Raw genomic sequence first — 24,272 nt, forward strand, 5'->3', positions numbered from 1 at the left:
AAGGATGAAAACATTTTTACGTCGTTTCTTGTTCGTCACTCATATCACACATTAGCATCTTTTGCTCTTGCACCACATCTTGGATTGAATTGAGAAGAAAAAGCTTGACGGGCGAACCACGTAAAGTCGCCTTCAATTAATGATGACACTACTTCACATACACTACAGTATTTTAGGCATCTCTCTACTGGCGCTCTGTCCACGTGACGTGATACCATGTGTTTATGTTATTGTTGATGTTGCACTTTTTCAGTCTTTTGTGTGAAAAGGTGAGGTTTCTGAACGATTTGCCCTTAATTTATGTGTTTAAAATTAGTTTTCACGCATTAATGAAGTATTAGAATCACTCTTGAGTCCGTTATTTTACCCTTTTTCCTTTTTATCCTTCCGTTTTCTGAAATTTACTCTTCAAGTATGGCCATCTGGCTAATTTGAGGTTAGTTCTGTCAGCTTGTCTATTTTCTAGTTTCAAGCAAGATGCTTGCGCAATACACACAGATCAATTTTTCTTATTAAATCATAGTATTTTAAAGATCTTGCAGATAAATTTTTTTTTCATTGTCATTGCCATTTAATGGCCATCACTGGGCAGCCGATTCAGCTGAGTGGAAATGCGCCATTCTCAAGATCCAGCTGCTGCACTGTATGCCTCCCAATGAGTCAAAGCTACTTATCTCTGGGGATCTTTGATGATTCATGGATGAAGGAAGTATCGGTAAAAGCAAGCAGAATTCAAGATGATGTAACTGTACTTACGTAAAATTAATTTATTTTCAGAAGCTGCACAGTGGCAGCCATAGTGAGATTTGCACAGTGAACTTCTATTGTATGAACCGCTCCCAGTGTAAGTACAATGAGGCATACAGATCTAGACTTATCGTTAGACAGCTGTTCATGGAAGATTTTTAACAAAATCCGTCTGAATTTGCAGGCAGCTACTGCTAAACTCCATTCGCAGCTGCGAAGCTCATCAAATCAATCAATCAACAACGATGTCTTTTGTATATACCTATCACTGAAGTCACTGGTGAGTAACATCTTATGTTTTTTAGCATGTATGAAACTGATAGTGAAATGGATTATTATTTTCATTTTGTAGCCTGGTGATGGTGAAATTCTGGGATCCCACTTGAGCCACGACAATTTTTTTTTTTTTTTTTTTTTTTTTTTTTTTTTTTTTTTTAAGTCAGGTACTCATCATTTGTATTGAACCAGGTAGCCAAGAGTAGAAAAATTGTCTCCTGTAAAATAAAAATGAAGAGATGAAAAATTCAGGAAGCAGGATTCAGCGCTCAATTTTTGGGATGGTGGACTATAATGTAAAAAATTTACGGATACCTACCGGTATACCTATCCGAAAACTGTATGTGCAGAAAACGGGGTTCTACCTCTCTGTTACGTTCACATCATCATAAGTCATTTCTCTCAAGCGATGGGTTTTCATGTCTACGAAATTGAAGGTGTTGTCAAACAATAATGTAGGGACTTGAATGAGATTTCAGACTTAAATTTTACATTTTCATTAGTTTTAATTGAAAAAATGTTTCACTATGATTGTGTTCTTCGCTGTTTTCTTACAGCGTGTCACAATGTCAATACCATCAAAGACCTTAATCGCCAGTAGTCTCATACCTGTCAAATGGGACAAAAATATTCTTGACAGTTTGTTATTGTGCAGGAAAATCTCCAATTCACTCTGGTTGCCAGGTAATTTCTTTCTATTTTACTTTTTCAAGATCAGAATCCATAATTGAAAGGTTGTAAAATGTGAAATAGAATACATAATTTTGAAGTCAATTGGTCATGATTTTAAAGAATTTTTCCTCCGTTTCATTTATTTAAGTAATTTAAAAATTTCAAGAAGTCGGCTAAAAAAATCTCTCTTCCAAATCAATCCACCATTTTTCTGGTATTGATACGGACAAAAAATTTGATTTTGAAATGATTTGAGATAACTGAGAATACAGCCCCAGTAGGTATCTATAACGTTTGATTTGCAATATTTACTGGAGTGTCCATGTTGAATAATTTCAAATCTTTTGATTTCAAGCACAAGGTTTCTTGAAAACATTCCTAATATTTTGAAAGAATGAATGTAGTAGGTAATGTGTTGCAAACTGCTCAACTAAATCAATGTGGATTTACCTACTTCGAACACCAAAATTTCAATATAGGGTATTGTTATGATTTATTGTACACTCTGTAATACTTTTGTTTCTGGATCATCTATTTAATCAAAATAATTTGATAAAATAGGTCAGAGACTCAAAAGGATTATGAGATTGTTCAACAACATTGCATAAGCTCGGTCATCCAATTGATAAAAGAGAAGTTGAAAGATAGAAATAGTAGATTGCCACTGATATAACTGATGGTAGCAATAGATCCAAGGAACAAAGTGCTAGAGGAATTGAAAAAGTAAAGAAACTTGAATTTCGGAAGAGTGAATATGCTATGAGAGAGAGGGAAAGGAAGTTATAAACTTAGTCTCAGAATTCCTTCTTGAGACTAGACAATGCTGTGATGCAAATTTTTCAAAATGTCATGGGAACATCAGGAATCATACCTTTAATATATCTAAAGAATTTCTAGGGAATCCTTTTTCTATCCCTAATACTTAACGGTTGCTTTTAGTTGTCAAGTCAGGAGCTTCGTCTTTTTTTTTTTTTTTCATCAAGTTACAATGAAATGACTTTCCAGGGATCATTAAACCAATACGATGTGAATAATGGAAGGATAGCAACTGTTGGACTTAAGGTGAACAAACTAGGAGGTAGATTCCAACGCACAAACGTAGACAAGACAAAAAAGATGGCTGAAAATGAAAAACAGTGTTGCTGCATAGGCGCACCACAAAGAAGGTACTGTTTAGACCTACTCAACCAGACCTCTGTAAAGAAGAAAATTTCTTGGAGCAATTTTCTCCAAACTTGCCAAAAGTAAGATCAATTCTGCCTCCGAAAATTTTAATACTTTGAAAAATTGCTCCTGACACTTGCAAGTAGTGTCTTCATTTTTGGTCCACTTAAAATCCTACAATACCATTCTGTGATCCTAATAGGGTACAGAGCTGAAATGACAGAAATGCTGATTTTTGGAGAGATACAGCGGAGTTTATTTTGAACAAATAGAATCCACAATGCATGGAAAGTTCACACTGAAGTTCAGAATCTTGGTGCTGATCAACGGGAAAGAGGAATAAAAAATTGGATAAAAATAGTGGATCAAAACGAAAGAACAAAGTAAAAAAAAAAACTTGGTGGTCTTATAACAGAGAAAATGGATTCCGACCCATCAATAAAATAGCTTAAAAAATCATGGCCAGACAAAAACTGAGCCAGAATGCTGCCGTGCTAAGGAAGAACGCCGTTCAAACCTTCAAATGTTGCCAAATTTTCTTTGACGAATCACGAATTTTTGGGAAAATTTGAAAATATTTTTCCTCCAATTTCTAGAGAATTTTGTTCGTAATTTGATCTAAAATTCTTGAACATTCTTGAAATTCTTGAACATTTCAAGAACATTTCTTGATTTTCATTTTTTTTGTCTTGAGACATTTTGCAAGTATGCATAACACTCTTCAAAAATAATTATTTTCTGGAAGGAAATTTGGCAACGTGCAAAGGCTTATACAGCACTCATCTTTAGCACGGCAGATTAGGTAAAGAGTGGAAATTGGCGAATACTAACTCCTTAAAGCGGTTTTAGCGTAATGATCTCCACCTTGCTGTCCATCAACCACCTTCTGGTCTGGTCCGCCTCGGCATCCCTCAGCCTCCCCTATTGTAACCCTGGACCAATCTGGCGGGTGTTACATCTTTAGTTAGCTTGGCAACGCTGTATCCAAGTAAGTTAGGCAACGCTGTACCTTTTACCTTATCAATACACTTGCTCCTTCAAGAACTACGAGTCATCTTTTCTCCGATTCCTACCGACGTATCATCGCTCTTCTGACGTAAGGACGTATGTCAATCTCCACGTGAGCTCTGTGCTCCGTATAACTCTAGGCTTACCGGGGCTCACGTGGAGGTAGTAATACTCCCTTCCGTCAGAGGAGCCACGATATCAGGGGGTGGCCCCCGTGGGAAATCGTGCCAACCTTTGACCTATATCCGCCTATCGGTCGCTGGGCCCCCTCCCAATCCTCGGGTCCGTAAGGGTTGTGGTCCGACGTCAGAAGCGAGCAGGAAAGACCCCGCAGGCGGATGGTTGGATGATCGTTGAAAACAACTCGTAGTGCATTTCGTAAATGACTCAATTTTGGTCTCCCAAAATTTTTCAAACTTCTCTGATACACGGTGTTTAAGAACTCGTCCAGAAAAATTCACCAGGTACAATGAAGAAAAATCTTACTGTGGTGTTAAAGCGTGCCAAAATTAATTTAGTGCCTTGCTTGACTGCAATAGGTAGGGCCTCTGGAACGCCGTGTTCCGGAAAAATGAAGAATGAGCCCTCAGACGTTGCCAAAGTTCCTTCGACAAATCACGAATTTTCGGGAAAGCCCGTAAGTATTTTCTTCCAATTTTTCAGAGAATTTTTTTTCGTAATTTGATGTAAAATGACTGACAATTGCCTTGAAAAATTTCCCTCAATAAAAAACGAATTTACTGGGAAAATTTCAACGTGTTTCTTCAAATTTTTCAGACGATTTCGTCCGCAATTGATCTGAAATATCTGAAAATTTCAAGGAAAAATGAGCATAACTTCCCTTAAAAATTCAAGTTTTATTCGGGAAAACTTTACAACTCTCATACGGCGTTTTTCCGGAGAGTAGATAAGCTTGCTCCTTTTGTCGTTGCACGGCCCAAGAAACGACTTTTCGAGGGCGCGAAGCGTTCGGTGCGGGGTTGGGCCGGGTAGCGGTCAGGAGGCGCACCCCCTAGTTTTCTGATAAGCTCACACTTTCTAGCACGGTTTTATAATCGTTTATTCATACTATGTATCGGCTGCTCAGAATTATCCCGAAATTTTAGTGTGCCCTGTAGTCGACCGTGACGAAACACGAAACCGGGAAGGGAGGGGGGGGGGGGGGGGTCGCCGCCGCATGTGGCGTGTGGCGCAACAGCCGAGCGCAGCCCTTATCAGTACGGAACGCATAGTTGACAGGGGGGCGAGGGGGGCGGAGGTTCCCCCAAGTCCCTCAGGCTTCTCCGCTGCCATCTGTAGACCCCCCTCCCCCCAGATCCCGGTCACGCTGAGTCAGGATTTGTTCCCGGCACATTCGCCTTTTCAGTGGATGTTTATGTCTGTGTTCCACGCTTTTGGCGTTCATCTTAATTTATCAATTCTTGCAGGTGAATTTATCCTCAATTTAACGACTTCTTCAATTTTGATTCCTTTTGACTCTCCCCTCATCCTTCGTTTTCGGAGACCTTTTTGAAAGAAAATATTTTTCATTCTCTTGCTTAATCTTAGGTTCATGTTGTATTTTCTTCCTCTTGTGTACTTAATTCTCAATTCTAGGTTGCTCTGCCTAAAAAGTTAACTTGATTTGATTCCTCTCAACAGGCGAATCTTTCTAAAAATGCACTCTTATCATCTGCTTTTTTCCAAATTTTCTGTCCAACCTGTTTTCTGTCTCTTATCTATTGTGGCATGAGCCCTAATGTACATATTTTCCTACGGATCACAGGGTTTATGTCAAAATGTATATAGTTCTTTTTCATTTTACACGTCCAAATACTTTCATTCTATTCCCCTTATAAACTTAACTCTCAAATTCTAAATTGCTTTTTAAGTAAAAAATCAACTTGGTTCGATTCTCCATAGCAGGTTAATCTTCCTGAAAATGCTCTCTTACCAAATCTGCATTTTTCCAAATTCTATGCTCTAGGCACTAAATAGCACTTACAATGATGAGGGATTTGCCCTCTGTAGGTACGGAGCAAAAGAAATTACTTTACCATTTAGATCCATTTTTCTGTGGCTGCAAATGGTCAGATTCAATTCATAAGTTTTTCTGGTGTTCGTTCAAAATTGTTTGCTTATTCATCTTATTTTGATTCGCTTTTTGCAGTGTACCACAATGGGGAGAAAAGCAAGAACAATAACAACTAGCAGCAATCCCAAGGCTTTGAAATGGGGAAGTAATGTTCCTCTTGGCTTATTAGTGTGGGGAAAAGTCTCATCCTCACCATGGTGGCCAGGTAATTTCTTCTCACACTATTGCTTCAGTATCGCCTTATATACAGTGACATTTCTAAAACACGTACCTCGGTTTGGGATGTTGCATACTTCCTGACATTCTTTATTTTTCAAAGGAAAACCACTCATTGCCAAGTCTTGAAAGCTTCCGGGATTTTTTTCTCTGTGCAAAGAAATCTCAGTGAAAACTTCAAGGAATGATATTGATATGTTCTCCTTTAAAATAATAAAATGGGAGTAGAAATATTTAAACACTGCAAACGAGATGTATGGTCTTGTAGTTTTACCATTAACATACATCTAATTAAAGATTGTAGAGATGAGGGAAAGAATCTTTGCATTACTTCTACATCCGTAAAATTGAATATCCACAATCTTTAGGCTTGCCCTCTTTGCAGTTTGATCAGGAGAGGAATTTTTTCACATTAGGTACTTCGCTTTTTCCTTTTTTCTATCTTTAGTAAATATTTATGTGTTACCTTTTTTGCCCTTTAGGCATTGTTGTGAATCATGAAGACTGTGGAGTAAACCCTCCTGCAGTATCATCCGTTTGGGTTTTCTGGTTTGGGGACTACCGTGTTTCAGAGGTAAGATATATCCAACCAACACTTGTAAATGACATATCTAGTGGTTATTATATATTTAGGAACACCTACTTCTGGTTGAGGAATATAAAACTATCAAACGGAATTGGAGAACTGATATAATGCACTCATGAAGACTAACAACAGAATACTTGTAGATTTTTCATCTGTAGATATGCAGAGCTGCCCAGAAAATTATGCAGTTTCTTGGCAGTCATGTCTACTGCCATTCTAAAGAAAAACGCCGATTGAGCCTCCAAATTCTGCCGATTTTCCTTTGACAAATCACGAATTTTTGGAGAAATTTGTTATTATTTCTCTTCCGGTTTTGCAGAGAATGTTGTTCATAATTTGATCGTCAGTGTCTGAAACTTTCAAGGAAAAATACGCATACCTTTCTTCAAAAACAAGTATTTTCTGAAAAGAAATTTGGCAACATTCAAATGCTAATACAGCGGTTTTCCATGGCAGTCAAGTCTATCAACTCTTCATCTGAACTGAATTGCTGAAGCTAGTGAGTGCCAATGAAACCAGACCGAGATCCGTTCAGTCAAAAATTTTCTTCTGTCTAAAATTCAAAGTCGAGAAATAATATTTTGAACATGAAAATGGTGGTCAGCTTTTGTTCTTAACAATGTGTCTCATGGAGGAATAAAACTTAAAACCTCCTTTTCACGGTTCAAACTCAATGGGACTGTGCATTTCTGTTAAACTTTGTCTGTATCATCAACATAGGCTCTTTGCAAGGTGTGTGAACTTAAGTTTTTGTTACTGCTTTGTCAATAATAATTTTCCCAGGGCTTATTCATAATCTGACCTTTCTCTCTTTCCTCAGGTTCCTCTTTCTCGGCTCCAGCCTTTCGCAGAGAGTTTTGTGAAATTTTTTGACAAGAACAACAAAGGTGTCAGACTCAAAAATGGTGTACTAGAAGCTATTAAGGTTGGTGCCAAATTTTATCTACTGTTTTTCAGAATAATTTGTTCAAGTGAAGAACCGGATGGAAGAGGAAATGAAGAAAAATGGTTTCCATCAAGTGTCAGAAATCTCACGAGGGAAACGAATCACATAATGAGAAGTCTGGAAATCAATTCCAAAACAAGATACAGATGTTTACTATGAACTTTGGTTAAATTAAAAAGGTACAAATTACGTCATTTGTATGATTTATAGTTTCCATTTGAGGTGTTAAAGACGCTTGTTTAAATCTCAACTAGGAGCTGATATCCAAACTTCCCGTCCTATGAATTGTTTTCCATGTAAGATTCTGAAGAGGAAACATTTGGTGTTCTCTTCTATTTCAGACCTTTTCTTGTCTCTCATTCCTGAGCCAATATCATAGCAGTGATAGAGTACTGCATCTCAGTTAGATACTTCTATGAGGTAACTCACGTAACTCATCCTGCATATTTTTCAGTGAATTTGCCAAGCATTCAAACTTTCTTATTGAAATATTTTCACAAATGCAGCAATTTGAGTAATTTTAAAACCAATTCCCCATCTTATTATAATTTTATTTGTTCTTTTTTCTTCAATGCAGATTCATGCAGCACGCAGTGGAGAAACTGACAGTGAACTTTGGAACTTCTCAGATGCTGTTTCTTGGATATCTAGTATTCCTTTGCACATGTTGAAGTCCAAACACATTTCGTCAAGCGATTCGTTTGGTGAGAACTTATGATTCATGTATTTGTAATTTTGTATGTACAATTTTTGCAAATTGTTGAGTAAAAAAATACTGATGACCAAGCATCTTGAAATGAAGTATATTACAGCCAAATCTTTATACAGCAAAATTTAAGGGTGATAAGATTCAAGCTGCTTGAAGCAAAGTCTAAAAATAAGAAAGCTGCAGGAAAATGAGGTATTTGTACCATATTTTAATTCAGAAATACCAGTCATGTAATAATTTTCTCACATCCAATGCTACTTATTGAAGGGAATGTCCCCCTGCCAAAGTTGAAAATTTTTGTCGGCCCCATCAAAAACAGATACAAAATCAAATGAATTCACATATTCATAAACCAAAATGAAATTGCTGCCACTGAGTGAAGAGGTTCAAACTAATGTTGGTAAGTCATCGGTACAGCTGAAGCACAGTGAAGCACCGATAAGGCGAATTTCTGCGAGTGGATTTAGTTAGTTTTGACTTATTGCTAACCTCTGGTACAATAAAACAAAAGTACCTTCGGGCGATGCGATGGTGCGCCTACATCATTTGGTTTTCATGATGGCAGCAATGACTACTACACGCTCTAAATATATTTTATATGATGTACCTGAGTGACGCACATCATTGTTTGTTCTCCTAAGGTTACAGTTGGCTGTTGAGCAACCTGAAACTCTTAAAAAACAAAAAGATATTGATTGTTTCTAATTTCCATGATTTTATTTAGATGATGACCTCCCTGAATTTGTCAACAGTAAAATTTTGAAAATTAAATTGACCAACTTAGAACTTACACGCGCAGAAAACAAACGCAAGAGTGAGGAAAGTGATGATGATGATGAGATATGCAAGTTCAACAAAAAGTTGAAGGCAAGTCAAGATAAAGTTGATGCAAGCAGAGAAGTTGCGTTTAAATCTTCAGGTTAGCCCTTAATTATGAGTAACAGTTTTTTTTTTTTTTTTTTTTTTTTTTTTTTTTTTTAAATTGATCCGTTTTCCCCATAATACAGTAAGGCTTTTAAACCAATGAAGTATCAATATGAGAAAACTCTTCCTTCTTCTTCAATTTTGATTTCAAAGATACAATAAAATATTGATTTAGGAAACGTTACCACTATCCTATCCAGATCCGAAATGGCCGACTTCATGCATTCCATTTTCTCATGCTTGTTGGCAACTGCATCTAATTTATTAAGGCCTAATATTAATGTATCAGATAGCAATGAAAGTCTTACTTTGAAATGTCTTAAAGTCAGTGCGAGGAAAATTTTCAATGTATCTCTCAAATATAATCGTCCACTTCTAATCAAATGTAATCTGCGTACGCCACCAGATTTTTGGTTGTTGACCATCTCGCTATGGCTCTTTTTATTTCTTTTTGTTTTCCCTTATTTTTACTTAAAGGGCAAAGGAAAGGAGTAAGCTGTAGTAGAAGGTGACAAAAGCCGTGGTAGTACTTGTATGTATTGTTAAAGTTTGAAATTTATTCCTTTTCTTTGCATTAAAGCAGTTATCTGCTTGTGCAGTCAAACAGATATCATGACTGCAGAGGATAAACATTAAACAAGAATTTTCTTTAGGAAAAAGCAATTTCTAACTTTTTGTTGAATGAAAAAATTCCTTCAATTGAATAAATGTTTCCCAATTGGGGCTGGTTTCACAATGAATATGCTGATCATAAACTTTTGAACTTATCCGTTTTGTTTCCTTGCTCTGATTATCTTCCTCTTTTTTCAGTTATTGAAAAAGTGAAGGGCAAGAAGTTAAAGCTAGAAAATATATGCCTTTGCTGTGTAAGAGAAAAAAGCAATCTAAATCATGAGCATCCATTTTTTGAAGGAAGAGTCTGCGATCAATGTTTTGTAAGTTTTTATCTATTCATTTCACTTTAATTTTTTCAGTATCTTCAGTACCAAAAATGCTTAAAATGAAACGAGCTAATAATATTTCAACTTTCACTCAAACTCACAGGAAAAATTTCACAAATGATTGCATGTGTATTATCAGCATACTACCCTCAGCCATGATCAGCCACTGAGGTTGCGACAGTTTACTTTGTTTCTACCTATACTGCTTTACTCCACCCCCCCCCCTAATTTTCCTACCAACATTTAAATTGACTATTTTAATGGAAATCGGAACACAGTATGGATTCTCACCCATGTATCATAAAAAAAAATCACCCACTTTAAGAATTTAGTTCGATGGGAAAACATTTCCATTTGTGAGCACAGAAACAAACTCTCCGATCTGTATGTTGTTCTGATGGTGGCAGGAGAAGTAGTAGAGGCGACAATAACGGCATGGATAGAAAGTCTAAAAACACGCATGGACATCTTGTATGGTAGTAGAGATTTAATAGTCTATGCATACAAGCCATTTACAATTTTCTCTAAACTTTGAGCTGGAGTAATTAGTTCCCTAGTTTTAAATTTTATTTGACGAAAGAGGAGTCGCATCAAGAAGACTTGTGCAAAAATTTTTTAGCAGAGATGCCAGTCAATCTATTTCTTTGCGCTCGTTCAAAGTCTCGTATGAAGGTATACTCTATGAAAAAATTTACTAATGTGTGTCTTTTTGTTCAGGAAGAAATCAAGGATACGGCTTTTGTAATAGGAGATGACAATGTCTATGTAAGTTACATTCAATATGATTTTTTCATTTATTGATTGTTTGGTTCCCAGTGCTAATTAGCTATAAGCATTAGAGAGGATAACCTAATTATCTGTATTGTATATCAGTAGCTTTATGCATTTCTTGATTGCAATGTTTGTAAATCTCTGCTTATATTTTGTTCTTTCCAGTATTTTGCTCTTTCCTAGAAAACCAATCAAAACGTACCCTTGCAATTTTGTTTGATTTATTTTAGAATAATAAGTGAAGAATATTCACAGGAAATTTTAATCAAAACTGTCGGTTACTTTTTTTTTTTTTTTTAAAAAAAAAGGAACCATGAGCAAAGACTTACAACGTTACAATCTGACATTTGCTCTTTTCTCTTTTATCCAATGATATTCATTTATTGATGAAGAACAAACAAGTTCATTAAACTCTCAACTATTGTAATAGTTTTGGAGATTGGTTGAATTTGAAAATATAGATATCATTATTGCTAATTTTTGACAGACCCTAAGTAGACCCTCTTTACGCCCTAGACAGGCCTCCAACTTCTTCAAAAGTATTGATACCTCAGCTTGACTCACTGTTCATTGTCAATATCAGAATCGATACTAAATATAGATACTTTCCCGAGAATTAACATCGCCACATCAGACTGTGTTTTTCATTACATTTTGAATAATGTCTCAAAGCTCAGTTTTTTTCACTCAACATGGATTTAATATTGTTTGTTTTCTTTCTTTCAGTACCACTGTGTTGTATGTGCGCAAAGAGGAGAAGTTCTTATTTGCGACAATCCATCCTGCAAAAAGTATGTTTAAACTTTTTTTTTTTTTCAATTTATAGATACCTATAAATTATAGATACCGAATAATTAAGGCTGAAGTGTAATTAGGAAAAAGTATTAAAAATTTATTTTCACTGCAGAAGTTGCCTAAAGTTGCTGCCCCACCTCCTTGACATCAAGTAATAGCAAAAATTGGGGGAACAGAATCATTATAAAAAATTTGTATGTTATCAAATGTATTTTAATTTTGACACAAATGATCAGATTGTGCGCTAACTTTTTTTTTCGTAAAAAAAACCATGCTGACAAACTATTTTCTGCTTTATTTTGTCCAGGGTTTATTGCAACACTTGTATTGAAGTTCTGTGTCCAAAAAAAGCTAGAGAAAGGATCGCTGAAATGAATCCATGGCTCTGCTTTTTGTGCTCAGGTTATGACAAACAACTCAATGGGTTCTTGAAGAAACGTGAAAACTTCTCTGCTCATGTAAGTGTGATATCTCTCATCATTCAATAGAAACGACTGTAAATTCAAACCATAGATTCTAAAAACTTATTTATGTTCGTCTTCCCTTTCTTACATATGGATAGACATGATTTAGGGAAGAAGAATCAAGTGACATAAACTCAATCAAGCGAAAAATAGGTCTGATGCCCCATTCCTCCATACAGCTCAATATAAAAACAAATTTCAACTCCTTTTGGATGCCAAATATTTCTTGACTCGAAATCCTTGGCAGGAGTAAATAGGTTTTTAGTAAAGTTAGAAACTCTGCTTAACTTAATTTTATTGAAAATAGCCTGTGGTTTCCTTTTTCTTAATGTTTTGCTCCATGAATGTCCTTTTTATATGATAGGCAAAGTTGCGTAGAAAGTAATGAAGGAACTTTCTTTTCTCAATGATTTCAGCTTGAGAATTAACATCGAGTGGTCTTGTATTAAGTAGGAAAATTTATGGTAGGGAATTAAGACAAAGTACTGATAAATAAAACCTTAGAGTACGCATTTCCAACACCATATGTTGGCTCTAACAACTTGTTTTACTTTTCAAAGCACTAATTTCACTTCTAATTTAGATTATTTTTTTTTTTAGGTTGCCAAAATGTACATTGAGCATCCAAAACCAGAGATAATTCCTAAATTTGAAAGACATCCCTTACGTGTTCTATCCTTATTCGATGGAATTGGGACAGGTTCGTAACAATTGATTTTTACTTCTCATTGAACTTCAAGAATGCAGAGGAAGATGCAATCTGTGAATAAATACTTTTAAAGCGCAATATTTTAAACCAGTGAGACCAAAAAAATTAAATTTGGGTTCACAATAATATTTTAAACAGCCTATTTTGTACTAATGCATGGAGCTAACTCTTTAGGAAAATAATGCTTTTTTCACTGTTTCAAGTAGGTATCTTTTTAGTGCATTTTACTTTGCTCTTTTTTGGTATAAACAAACTTGAAACTGTTGTAAATTTAGCAGTACAAACAAGAAAAAAACACACTAAAAAATGTGGCCCTAACTGTAAACAACAAAGTGGTAAAATAGTGCTGCGGGCCGATTATTGAAATCTGTAGACAAAACTATAGACAAAGAAGACTTAAGGAGTATAGAGCGATCCTATCGGTTGAAATGGGTGGTTCCTATAGACTAAGGGGGTAAATGGTGGACTAACAGGTCTCTCGTGGGTTGCCATTAGTTAGTCTATTACCTACGTCCTTTGTCCATCGCAACCACCCGCTTCCACCAATAGGATCCCTCCATAACCTTTTTGTCTTCTTTGTCTATTGCTTCGTCTATCAATTTCAATAAACAGCCCTCTGCACTGTGGGCCAGAGGTGCCGGTTGCGCGAGAATAATTGATATCTCGGCTGAATCCGAACGAAAATCACTAAATTTTGGCTTCCGGGGGTTTTTTGGGTCGCTAAACTCAAATTTGATATCAGATTTGTTCAAAAATTACAAGAAAAGTATGTTATGAGGATTTAAGCTAGTCCAGTGATGATTCCTTTTTCCGAGCAATCGCTCTGGGATTGGAAACCATTTTAACGCTGAAGAAACTTTCAAAAACAAAATTGAGAACATGAAAGTGACCAAGAAGAGTCTGAAAAACGATCTAATATTGTTAAAATTAGAAGAATAAAAGACGAGAATGTTCACAGAGGAACGCTTTATATGTTAATTTTTTTTTTGTCATTGTCTCCGCGTATTATTGGCTCTTGTGGGTTACCATGTTTAAATGAAAAGAATAATTTTGCAAAGTAATGCCCTGCATGGTTTAACGGTTCTATGTTTTGCTGTTGTAAGCTATCAAGTATCATGTTAGAGGATCAAAGAAGCATTCTATGAATTTTCTTTAGAGGCGCTAGGCATGAGAATGGACAACGTTTGCTTACAACGTTTATTGGAAATGACGGTCAGCTGAACAGTATCTTTTTACCACTCTAGCATTTGGTGCAACATTCTTGGACTTTAATAAATTCCGCCCAAATATTTACCAATTATCGGCTAAGCTCAAAATTCAGAAATTTAAATAATAATTTAAAAAAAGGAAAAAGAAAAAAAAAGTTTCATATTAAATCAGATCTGAATTCAAATATCCACGGACTTGCCATCGATTGAGCTAGTCAACAATAGCAGCTTCTAGTGCGACTGAAATCGTCAATACATTTGAGAAGCACGAAACCGTAGGCGAGTTGCTGTGATCGTCTGGTATGTGAAAGGACACAATTACATTTAGGAAACCTAACGTCATAAGTGAAGCAGCAGGAGGAAATTTGCCTTAAAGAAGGGTTAGTTCTGCATTAGTTGGAACAAACATATAACTGAAAAATTCCTCAGTTTCACCACTTTGCAGCATTTAAAAGCCCGAGGGAGAAAAACAAGGTTTCCAAGTAAGTAGCAGTTAAAGTTTGTCTGCACTATTGCGTATCTTGAGGGACGATCCACCTTAAACGCTTACATTATTAATAACGCAAATCATGGCTTGAAAGATTGACCCAATGCCCTTCAGAATATTACATTAGGAATTATCATCATTGAAAACTAAAGTAGTGTGGGTGGGGTTTTTTTTTACCCTCGAACTGTTTTCTGATATACTAAACAATTTCAGTTTTCATTTAAAGGCGCATTTTGTCCTGCTGCGTCACATATAATACCCGTATGGTAGTATTAAGAATTTCACTTGCGGAAAAGAAGAAAAATATGGAAGACAGAATGACGGACAGATTTATAATGCCGTCTCATCTAAGAACCTTTTTTGCACTTATAAAATACGAAAAAATGTGGCAACCATGGAAAAAGTGCGCACCCTCAGAAGCGTAGCAACTCAATTTAATAATATTATTACTATTCACTCGGAAAAATGTATTTACTGTACGATATTTAAGGTCATATATGTGAAACATGAACTTAATCCTATTTTTGATGAGTCGACTTTTTTTTAAAAAAATTTAAAAAATGGGTTTCCCGCAGTTTCCCGCAGCAAAACTGTGGTGCAAATGAATGTTGAGGATTTAAAGAAAAAGTATCTGGCCTTAAAATTATAAGGAAACTTAAAGAAAAAATTGCAGGAAGCTTTTTCGATGGAATTTTTAGGATTTACTAGGCACATTTTCTAAAACGCTTTTTGGACAGTGAAAAGTGCGCAATGGAAAAAGTGCATACATCAAATGAAAGCTCTTTCTTAGGAGAAGAAGTCCTCGTGAACAAAGTTTCATCCTGCGCAACCGCTGAGCCGTGATAAGGCCTTACACGGTTGCAGTTCAGGACGCGCTTCTATACATTATACGCGCAGTGTGAGAGGTACCCAAGTTCCCCCCTCCTATACATCGCTGCTGGGCGATTATTCGATGAAATTTTGATGAATCCTCATCCCTTAGAGAGGCACTTTAACGAATTCCTCATCATCAATACAATACTGGACACTCTCAAAAACGGTATTTTTCGCGTAAAACGGGCCTCCCTGGCCCACTGTGCTCTGGATCCAAACGATTTTGCGGAGAAAACTTTTTGGCCTTGCTTTCTCCGCAAAATATTTTGGACTAAGCACTATTCTACCACCTTAAGAGGTACATCAAGAGTCAAATTGGATCAAATTAGTGCTAGAAATAACCTGTACACGCATTTATATCTATTGAAAATGAACTTGATGTACTTTTGTTCCAGGATTGTGTGTTTTGAAGAAGCTGAAATTAAAAGTAGAGGTGTACTATGCAAGTGAGATCGAAGATGATGCCATCAATGTGACTACAATGAATCACGGCTCGGATGTGATTCATCTGGGGAAAGTAGAAGACCTAACCAATGCTGAACTTGCAAAACTGGGCCCAATTGATCTTCTGATTGGAGGATCACCTTGCAATGAATTAAGTGGAGTCAATCATGCCAGAAAGGGAATCTATGGTATGCACTTTTTATTTGTGTATAGCATGCATATAAAGAAATTATGAGCAGTAGAATTCAGTAGCAAATGACACAATTTATGGCTGATCGTGATTTTGTAATAAAGGAACCTTTATTAAATATTTTGCACTTTGCCTGTATTCAACAACTGCCCTTTTCTTCGGTTTCAAATACTCTTCCATTTTTCTCCTCTTCAAAGAGCCCGCCCCCCCCCCCCCCCCCCCCCCGCTGAAAAATGGTGTCCACCAGAAATCTGACCACCAGACAAGGTACGACTTGAAGCATTCTGATGTTTGTTTTCGCTTCAATATTTCACGTAGAACCTGATTTTTACAACAAAAATAACATACCTTATTTCCAAACCTAGATAATAACGTTTTCATTCAACATTGAGTAATGAAAAATTTGAATTTCTTGCTTACAAGAAAAGCACGAGTCCACTCGAATCAAAAGAAAAACACGAGTCCTCTCGAATCAAAAGAAAAACACAAGTCCTCTCGAATCAAATCATGCACTAAAACGATTCTGGTAGGCTTCTCAATCAAGCGGTGTTCCTTCCCTACCCTGTGTTGTTCTAAGTGTAAACAAAGTGCAACAGTTGAGCCGAAGCGGCGAGATAAAGGTTGTTCTATTTTTGTGCCGCTGAGACTGTAATGGTAATGTTTAGTGCACGATGTAACTCATGTAAATTATTAGATTCTCCATGAGCGGGAAGTTTGAATTTATGCATCAAAAAAGCGTATTAACGTATAACGCTCTTTTATCTTGGTTACGAACTACTTCCACCAATTTTCATTGTACAGATTGTGTCCTACTCAAAATTTTGCAGAGAAAATATTGATAACGCCTAAATTTGCCTTGAAATTCAACATAAAATACTGACCAAGATCCTCAGAGATTTCTTCTAGAGGGCAAACAAAACGATTTGCAGTAAAATTTGTTCAAATTCATCATGTCTTTGTTAAATTCATGGTTCAGTTACTATCGGCTCTCTTACTGTGCCTATCAATAAAATAAATCATCTATTTACTTCGTATTTCCTTTTGCTTTGAGCCTCTGGTGTCATCAGCCTTTGATGTTGCTCAACTAGTATTGATAATACTAATTGGAAATGTGTGGAAGACATTAAATGATTAAAGTCAGATCTTACCAATTCATCAATCCTCTCTTTTTTTCTGTTAATTTCTTGCTCCTCTTGTTCTTTCTCTTTGTCTTTAATAAGTTTACAGGATTTTAAAGCTCGCTTTTATTGAATTTTTTTTTTTTTAGATGCAACTGGTACTGGAGTCCTATTTTTTGACTTCTTCCGCATACTGCAATTCCTGAAGACAAACAATGATGGTCGTCATTTGTTTTGGTTGTTCGAGAATGTTACATCCATGCCAAAAGATTACAGAAAAGTGATTACACGGTAAGACTACGAATAATTAAGTCTGAGTAACACACTCTGACAAACGTTCAAACTTCTTTTGAAAAACCATTGGAAAACCCCCCTTCTGTGAAGAATTTGATTTTCTAAGTGCGCAACTAGTAGATGAACCTTAAGTCCTCCATCTAATTTTAGCTACTTTATACGAAGTTCCTCAATGAAAATAGTTTTTTCTCCTCTTTTATCTGAATTTTTTTGTAACTTCGAAATATTCCCCACAACAATGGTGCATTTCCAGGAAGAATTAGATTTTTCAGGAAAGTGGTCAAGGTCATTTTTGGTTTTTATGGCAAAAATTATTCTTTTCATCGTCCATTGCATTTCTGAGAAATTTTTCTGGTCTCTATAGTGGCTGAGTTTTTTTTTGCCAAATGACTTGCTTCCCTACACCATATTAAATTTGTCTGGCTGTTCTGTGTCTAAAAGGAAAGGTAAATGAAATTTCCAAGGCCATGGGTGTAAGTATCCAATGGGGTGTATCATTGTATTTAAAGGCGAAATCCATAATGACCTCTACTCCTTTTTATTATCGTCCGTTTTTCTGAAAATCAATGTTTTAAAAAAACCAATGTATTTTAGCAGACTTTCCTCAAGGGGTTTGGAGGTACCCATGTTGATTTTTGAGACCTCCGAATGGTAACCAAATGCACTATTAATGTGCATGTGATGTGTATGATAATGCAAATTGAAATGAACTATTTTTTCCCATATTTTTAAAACTGACCATACTCAAGGAGTTACCAACTCATGTGTGATTAAACGATGTACAAAATGCAATATACTTATTGAAACAGAACGCTTTGAAAAGTTTTGTAAAATTTTTGAAACTGAAATAAATTACCTCTGTTTATTAATTCAGTATCGGTAATCATTCTCATTTTATAATGTATTTTTTTTCCCCCTCCACACCTCTCTATTCAAAGATGTTCATCAAATATTCTGATCTTCATTTGTTTCAGATTTTTTGAGTGTGACCCTATTGTTGTGGATGCAAAATATTTTTCTGCTCAAAATAGATCCAGATTTTTCTGGGGAAACATCCCAAGTCTAAGAAAGGCTCAAGAAAGCGCTATGGATATAGAAAATTGCCCTGAGTTAAACAGTGTCTTGACAAAAAATTGCAGCCGAAAAGCTGTAGTCAAAAAAGTGTGCACCATAACCACCAATCCAAATTCCTTGCGGCAAGGTAAATATTCCAATTCCATAGCTCATGAATGACAAGAAAGAATGAAATAGGAGCATATTTAAATTGCGTAAAAAACAGCCAAGTCTTGCGTAATGCTCGGAAGTAAACATTTTTTTCAGTATCATCTATGCTGGTCTGAAAATTGGAATTATCTTCAAAAGATTGCGAAAAAAACTCTGCTGGAGGAGCAGATTTCAAGGGATATTAATTTCTACCTCTGACTTTCAACGATTAAATCAGAGGAATATGTATTTAGATAGATCAGTCCAATTTTTTTTTCCTGCCGAATTGTTTGCAGCCATTGGGGGATGTCATTGATGAACATTCATACAACTTACATAAAAAAATGTTTGCTTGCAGAGGCTCCTAACTGAGCATCTTCATTTTTGTTTCCTCCAATTTCACCATTTTTTCGTTAGTTTTACCTCGGAATTTCTCTTGAACAGATTATTTGCAATATGGCTAGTGAAAATACTTTTATTCGACAAAAAAGGAGGTTTCTTCAAAGATGAGAGTCACACACTGCGAGGCAAAATCTGTGGCTGAAAATGCGACTTTTGGGACTTTTTCACCATGATGCATGAGAGGAATAGTAAAAGCTTGGTTTAATAAATTGGACTTCATTTTGCAATCAGGAACTACAATATCTGGCTCTATTCAGAAACAACATATGTACTGATAGTCTTCCCATGCAAATAGATGATTCTGTGGAAGAGCCAGAAATAATAGTTCCTTGTCACCAAATGTGGTCCAGTTGGTTAAAAAAGTTTGTAAAAAAAATCAGTCTGATCGGAGGCGGCAGGTTTGTGCGTTTTCCTGCACTAAAGAAATTCAAGATTTCTAGATTAGTTTGCAAAATATCTATCTTGTTTTTAATGAGCTTTGAATGAGCATCTTCTGATATCATTTTATTTTTGCAGGGAAGGAAGCATCAATGCCAGTACTCATGAATGGCAAAGGTGACACTTTGTGGGCGACAGAGATGGAAGAGCTTTTTGGTTTTCCGCGGCATTACACAGATGCTGGAAACCTTCAGCCATCCAGAAGACTCCGTTTACTCGGCAAATCCTGGTCAATTCCTGTTTTGTGCCACATTCTCAAACCTTTGACTATGTTGTACCCATCCACTGAAGCAGAAATTGCTTGAGTTTATTTAATTTTTGTCAATGTATGATCTCAAATGTTTGATAATGATGTTTGTTGTTTTTTGTTTGTATGTTCTTTTTCTTAAGTTTAAATTTGTGAGCATGCAACTTGTAAATCTTAAAATTAAATTTAGTTCTAAGTGAAGAAATCTATCAAACTATGTTTGCTCCTTCAGCATATGGAGTGTTAAGTCATTTACACTCAAGTCATTTTTTTCGTGTCTAATTGTAAAATATTTTTGTAGACAATACTGTGTTCCCAAGTAGTGTTAGTCCTTTCCAGTTAACTTCTATTTTTTCTGCAACCAGTTGCATGAAGGTTTAATTCTCGTGCCTTTTTAATTGGTGAACATTTTTATAGATCAGCTCAGTTTGAGTAAGACTTAATTTTTTTACCGAGAACTAAGATTTTTAGGATAAACAAATAGAATGGAAGTAGACGCTCTGCAGGATTAAACGTTTTAGCATTTTTGTTAAATAATTATTAAAGCTAAATATAATTATAGCCACCAACGTTTTGGTTCTAGCATGAGGATAAATTAATATTCAATGCATTCTCATAATTAAATTGAATCTGTTCGTTCACCTAAACTTTTACAGTATTTGTGCAAGCATTTTCATCATGAAATTGCATTTTCTTTCTCACTAAAATTTTTTACTGATGATATGAATGACACTGATCTGTTATTGCATGAGAAATGTATTATTATTTCTTTGAATCTGTCATTTTTTAGTAATGGTGCTCTTCTCTCTTTAGATATTTTTACTGGTCTCAGTAAAGATCACCACACCCTTCCACATATTGAGAATAATAGTGCCTATTTCAGCAAATGAACAATAATGTTCTTGTTCCCTGAGCATGCCATATTTTGTTCTCTAAAACGAGATAAATATATCAATCAAAGTATCCAAGAATTCTGTGGCTCTTTTGTACTGCCTCAGATAATATATCTCTGTTAAATGTTTTTTAACTTTATATTTTTGACAAGTAATAGAATTATGTGCCTTAAATGCCATGCTCTCTATGTTACTTCATAATTTTTACTCATTTACGAATGTCATGATTATCTTATTATTTCATATTTACTGCATACAGAATGGTTAGAGCCATCCTTGATCCAAGTGGGAAGAATTAATTGTTACACATGAAAAATGATTGCATTATTATCATAATGCAATCATATGAAAGGTCTGATTAATTAATTATAATTAAGTTTTCGCATTATGGTATTACCACTCACTCTATTGCAGTTTACACGTATAATAAATTACAATTATTTTTACTGCTTTAACAATTTCAAATTTCTCTAACTTTGATAAAAAAAAAAAAATTCTTCTCATTGCATTTGTGTGAAATTCAAACGTTGCTGTCATTAATCACATACTTTTTGTCTTTGATATTTATGTAAACATTTGAGGATTTCACTTTTATATGCTCTGGAAAACGGGACGTCTTGTCAATGTATTCGATAGTGAAACTCCCTAACAATGCACCTCGATTTGCGACACTGTAGACTTCCTGTCACACTTTATTTTTTAAATGGAGAACTTTTCGATGTCAGTCCTTAAAATTCTCTGTGATTTTTCTTCTCTGGGCGCAGCAAATTCTGAACAAAACTTTAGGGAATGATTTAAATTTGCTCCCCCCTAGTAAAATAAAATAGAAGCAAAAATAGAAAGATTTAGAACGAGGTACGTGGTTTGGGAGTTTCACCGTCGAATTTTTATCACATATATTGCATTCTGTTTGGTGAACTCCTGAAATATTTGTGTTGTTGGATACATGACGATGATTTGAATGAGTTCGTTTTTTAATTTTGTTGACGCTTTTATTGAGTTTTTCCGGAACAATATTGTTTGTAGAAAAGGCTTTGGAGTAATTTACGTTTTCTGAACATTTAGATACCTTTCTTCTCCTCAGACTAAAATAATTGAGACTCACAAATAGATCATATTTAGCAAAAGGGAACCAGCGCGAATGCAATGTTGTAAAAATGTTGCTTCTTCATAATTTTTTAAAATATCTCCCAGAATAGCAAATGGTTTTTGCTTCTTACGAAAAGATTGTGAATTCTTAAGGAAAATAACTGTATAAATTTTATTACTATGCATACATTAAGTGTTTTTAAAAGTAAAGAAGAAGTTGCACGATTTTGAAAACACTGTAATCGCGCTGGTTCCTTTTTGCTAATTGCGATCCAAATATTACTATCTAAGGTGTTAAGATTTTCTCGTTGTTTTTTGTGAGACGCATTGTTTTCATGCTTTTTAAGAATTTTATTCCCTTTGTATCCAGGATAACCGTTTGCCCTGGCTATTTCTTGGATTATAGCTATCTCTTGCTGTCTATTTCTGTAGCTCAAAGGTATTGAAAATGCTCCATGCACCATTGCATGTACGTGTAAGGCTGCTTGTTTATGATTCCTAAGGCTGTTAGAGTTGTTAGGTACTATAGTATTAGTGGTAGTAGGTTTATGATATCAATTTGGTTATTTATTGTCTTGCCCTATTTTTTGGTGGGGTCCTTTTCTATTTCTACCATATTGTTACCAGTTATTCATCATCAACTTATGTATCAACTTCTTTATTCTCTATTAGGAGAATCAGCATTACTTTGATCTACATCTACAATTTTGAGGTTGTTGTCAGCTATTTTTTTCTTAGTTTGTTAATACATGTGATAAGCAATTTTGCAGCCCTGTTATGCTTCAAGGACTTATTAAGATGATCATTTTTTGTTAAAATTTTATCACAGTCATTGACTACCTAACATGCTTTTTACTTCCTGTTGATCCTGGGAATTGATACCAGAGGTAGACTTTTCTGTATGTAGCAGTAAGTTTACATTGCTAATTGTCAGGTGTGAAGTCAACTTATGTGAGTTTTTAAGGACACTCTTCTCTTCACTTGTTAACTTAATTTTTGTCATATTGACAAATCTAGGGGCGAATTGGAATTCCATTCTGTGTGATACTATCCATGTAGGATGTAATATATTTTTTTCTTTCGGTTAGACTTTTAACTTCCTCATGGTATTCTAATTCTTAATTTTTTTAATTTTCTAACATTGTCTCCCAAGCATAAGTAAGTACCCCTTTGCTTACCTGTAGAATATGTCTAACAGTTAATTTTTTCCGCACTGTTGAATATTATGTAAGATCGAATGTACCGAAGGATGTATGTGTCTCACATGATTTTTCTGAGTTCCCACGCCCAGAAAAAAAGTGAGAAATTACCTATTTTCAGGCACATTTTTTTGTTTTTTCTCTCAGGTTTTTTTGTTCAAAACTTTCAAATAAAATTTAATTTTTTACTTGTGTTCTAAATTTATAATGTTCTTATTTTCCTCTCTTTATGCCAGAATGTTTGTGACTTAAGCTTTAATGGTGTACTTAACAGGAAAAAAGGACCATACAATAAAAAAGATGATTACAAAATTAAATTTATGAACGCCTGAGCTAATCTCCGCACTTCCTCATGCAGGCTGCCTCCGTAATGATCATCATGAAAGTTATTGGCAAATATTTTTACATGAATTTTATATACCTACTCGCAACAAAATTTCTTGAAATCTATTCTTGGTTAAAGGTAGTAAAGGTTTAATAATGTTTAATAATTCCTTTGTGTTGTATACTAAATTTGTAGCTCTCGCTTTTCTTCTTAAAGTGGACTTCAAAGTTGATTGAATCCTGATTAAAATTCTGCCAAGCCTGAAAATTTGTAGCGCGGTATATTTTATTTTGCTTTCGAACTTAGTTTATGATTTAGTTTCTGTTGAAAAGTGTTTCGAGAATCCCCCATAAAAAGACCATAAAATCAGGGCCGGATTTACCTACCTACTTGCCGCCCATGAGCCGCCTGTATTTTGCCGCCCCCTTCTCATTCGTTTTGAAACATCAATAAAAACCATAAGTGAACGTGCCAGCGGGGGTGGGGTGCATAAGACACGTTTACTCGTGTTGGACACATTTTTTGGGAAAGCCCTGTCAACACTACTAGCAAAAATTCACCGAATACTTGGCGCGAACGTGAAGTTTCGTAAACCTATCTGTGCGTGGACAAGGCCTTCCATTCATAAGAAAAGAACGAAAAAATTATGGAAGAACACACATAAATGTGGTTTAATGATTTTAACTTCCGCCGCCGCGCCGCGCAGACCGCACCGTGTTTGGCGCAATGCGTGAAGTATTCCGACAGTTTTGTAGGCGTTATGAGTTTCACGCCGACCGCTGCTGAACGCACTGTGCGTTTGACGCAATGCGTGAAGTATTCACGCAGTCTTGTAGGCGCTATGCGTTTCATGCTGACCG

At 35.6% G+C, this 24,272-nt stretch overlaps 1 protein-coding gene across 10 annotated transcripts; it reads left to right on the plus strand.

Annotated features, from left to right (window-relative positions):
- The first annotated feature begins 212 nt into the window (after positions 1-212).
- Positions 213-23,275, plus strand: LOC109031790 (DNA (cytosine-5)-methyltransferase 3B). 10 transcript variants are annotated; one of them, XM_019043545.2, is made up of 20 exons: positions 213-436; positions 778-1,027; positions 1,581-1,707; positions 2,701-2,861; positions 3,709-3,847; positions 4,407-4,504; positions 6,017-6,146; positions 6,640-6,731; positions 7,564-7,668; positions 8,267-8,393; positions 9,123-9,317; positions 10,133-10,257; positions 10,981-11,028; positions 11,761-11,825; positions 12,137-12,287; positions 12,894-12,993; positions 15,966-16,202; positions 17,472-17,613; positions 18,591-18,817; positions 19,738-23,275. In XM_019043545.2, exons 6-20 carry the CDS (start codon positions 4,439-4,441, stop codon positions 19,962-19,964), a joined length of 2,037 nt encoding a protein of 678 aa, XP_018899090.2. In that variant the 5' UTR covers positions 213-436; positions 778-1,027; positions 1,581-1,707; positions 2,701-2,861; positions 3,709-3,847; positions 4,407-4,438; the 3' UTR covers positions 19,965-23,275. The 10 variants fall into 10 exon arrangements, with proteins under 10 accessions (XP_018899090.2, XP_072156301.1, XP_018899088.2 ...); XM_072300200.1 differs by having other exon boundaries at positions 3,709-4,504; XM_019043543.2 differs by lacking the exon at positions 3,709-3,847.
- Positions 23,276-24,272: the final 997 nt, after the last annotated feature.

This window comes from Bemisia tabaci, chromosome 4 (assembly GCF_918797505.1).
Source record: "Bemisia tabaci chromosome 4, PGI_BMITA_v3".
In the NCBI taxonomy this organism is placed as follows: Eukaryota; Metazoa; Arthropoda; class Insecta; order Hemiptera; family Aleyrodidae; genus Bemisia; species Bemisia tabaci.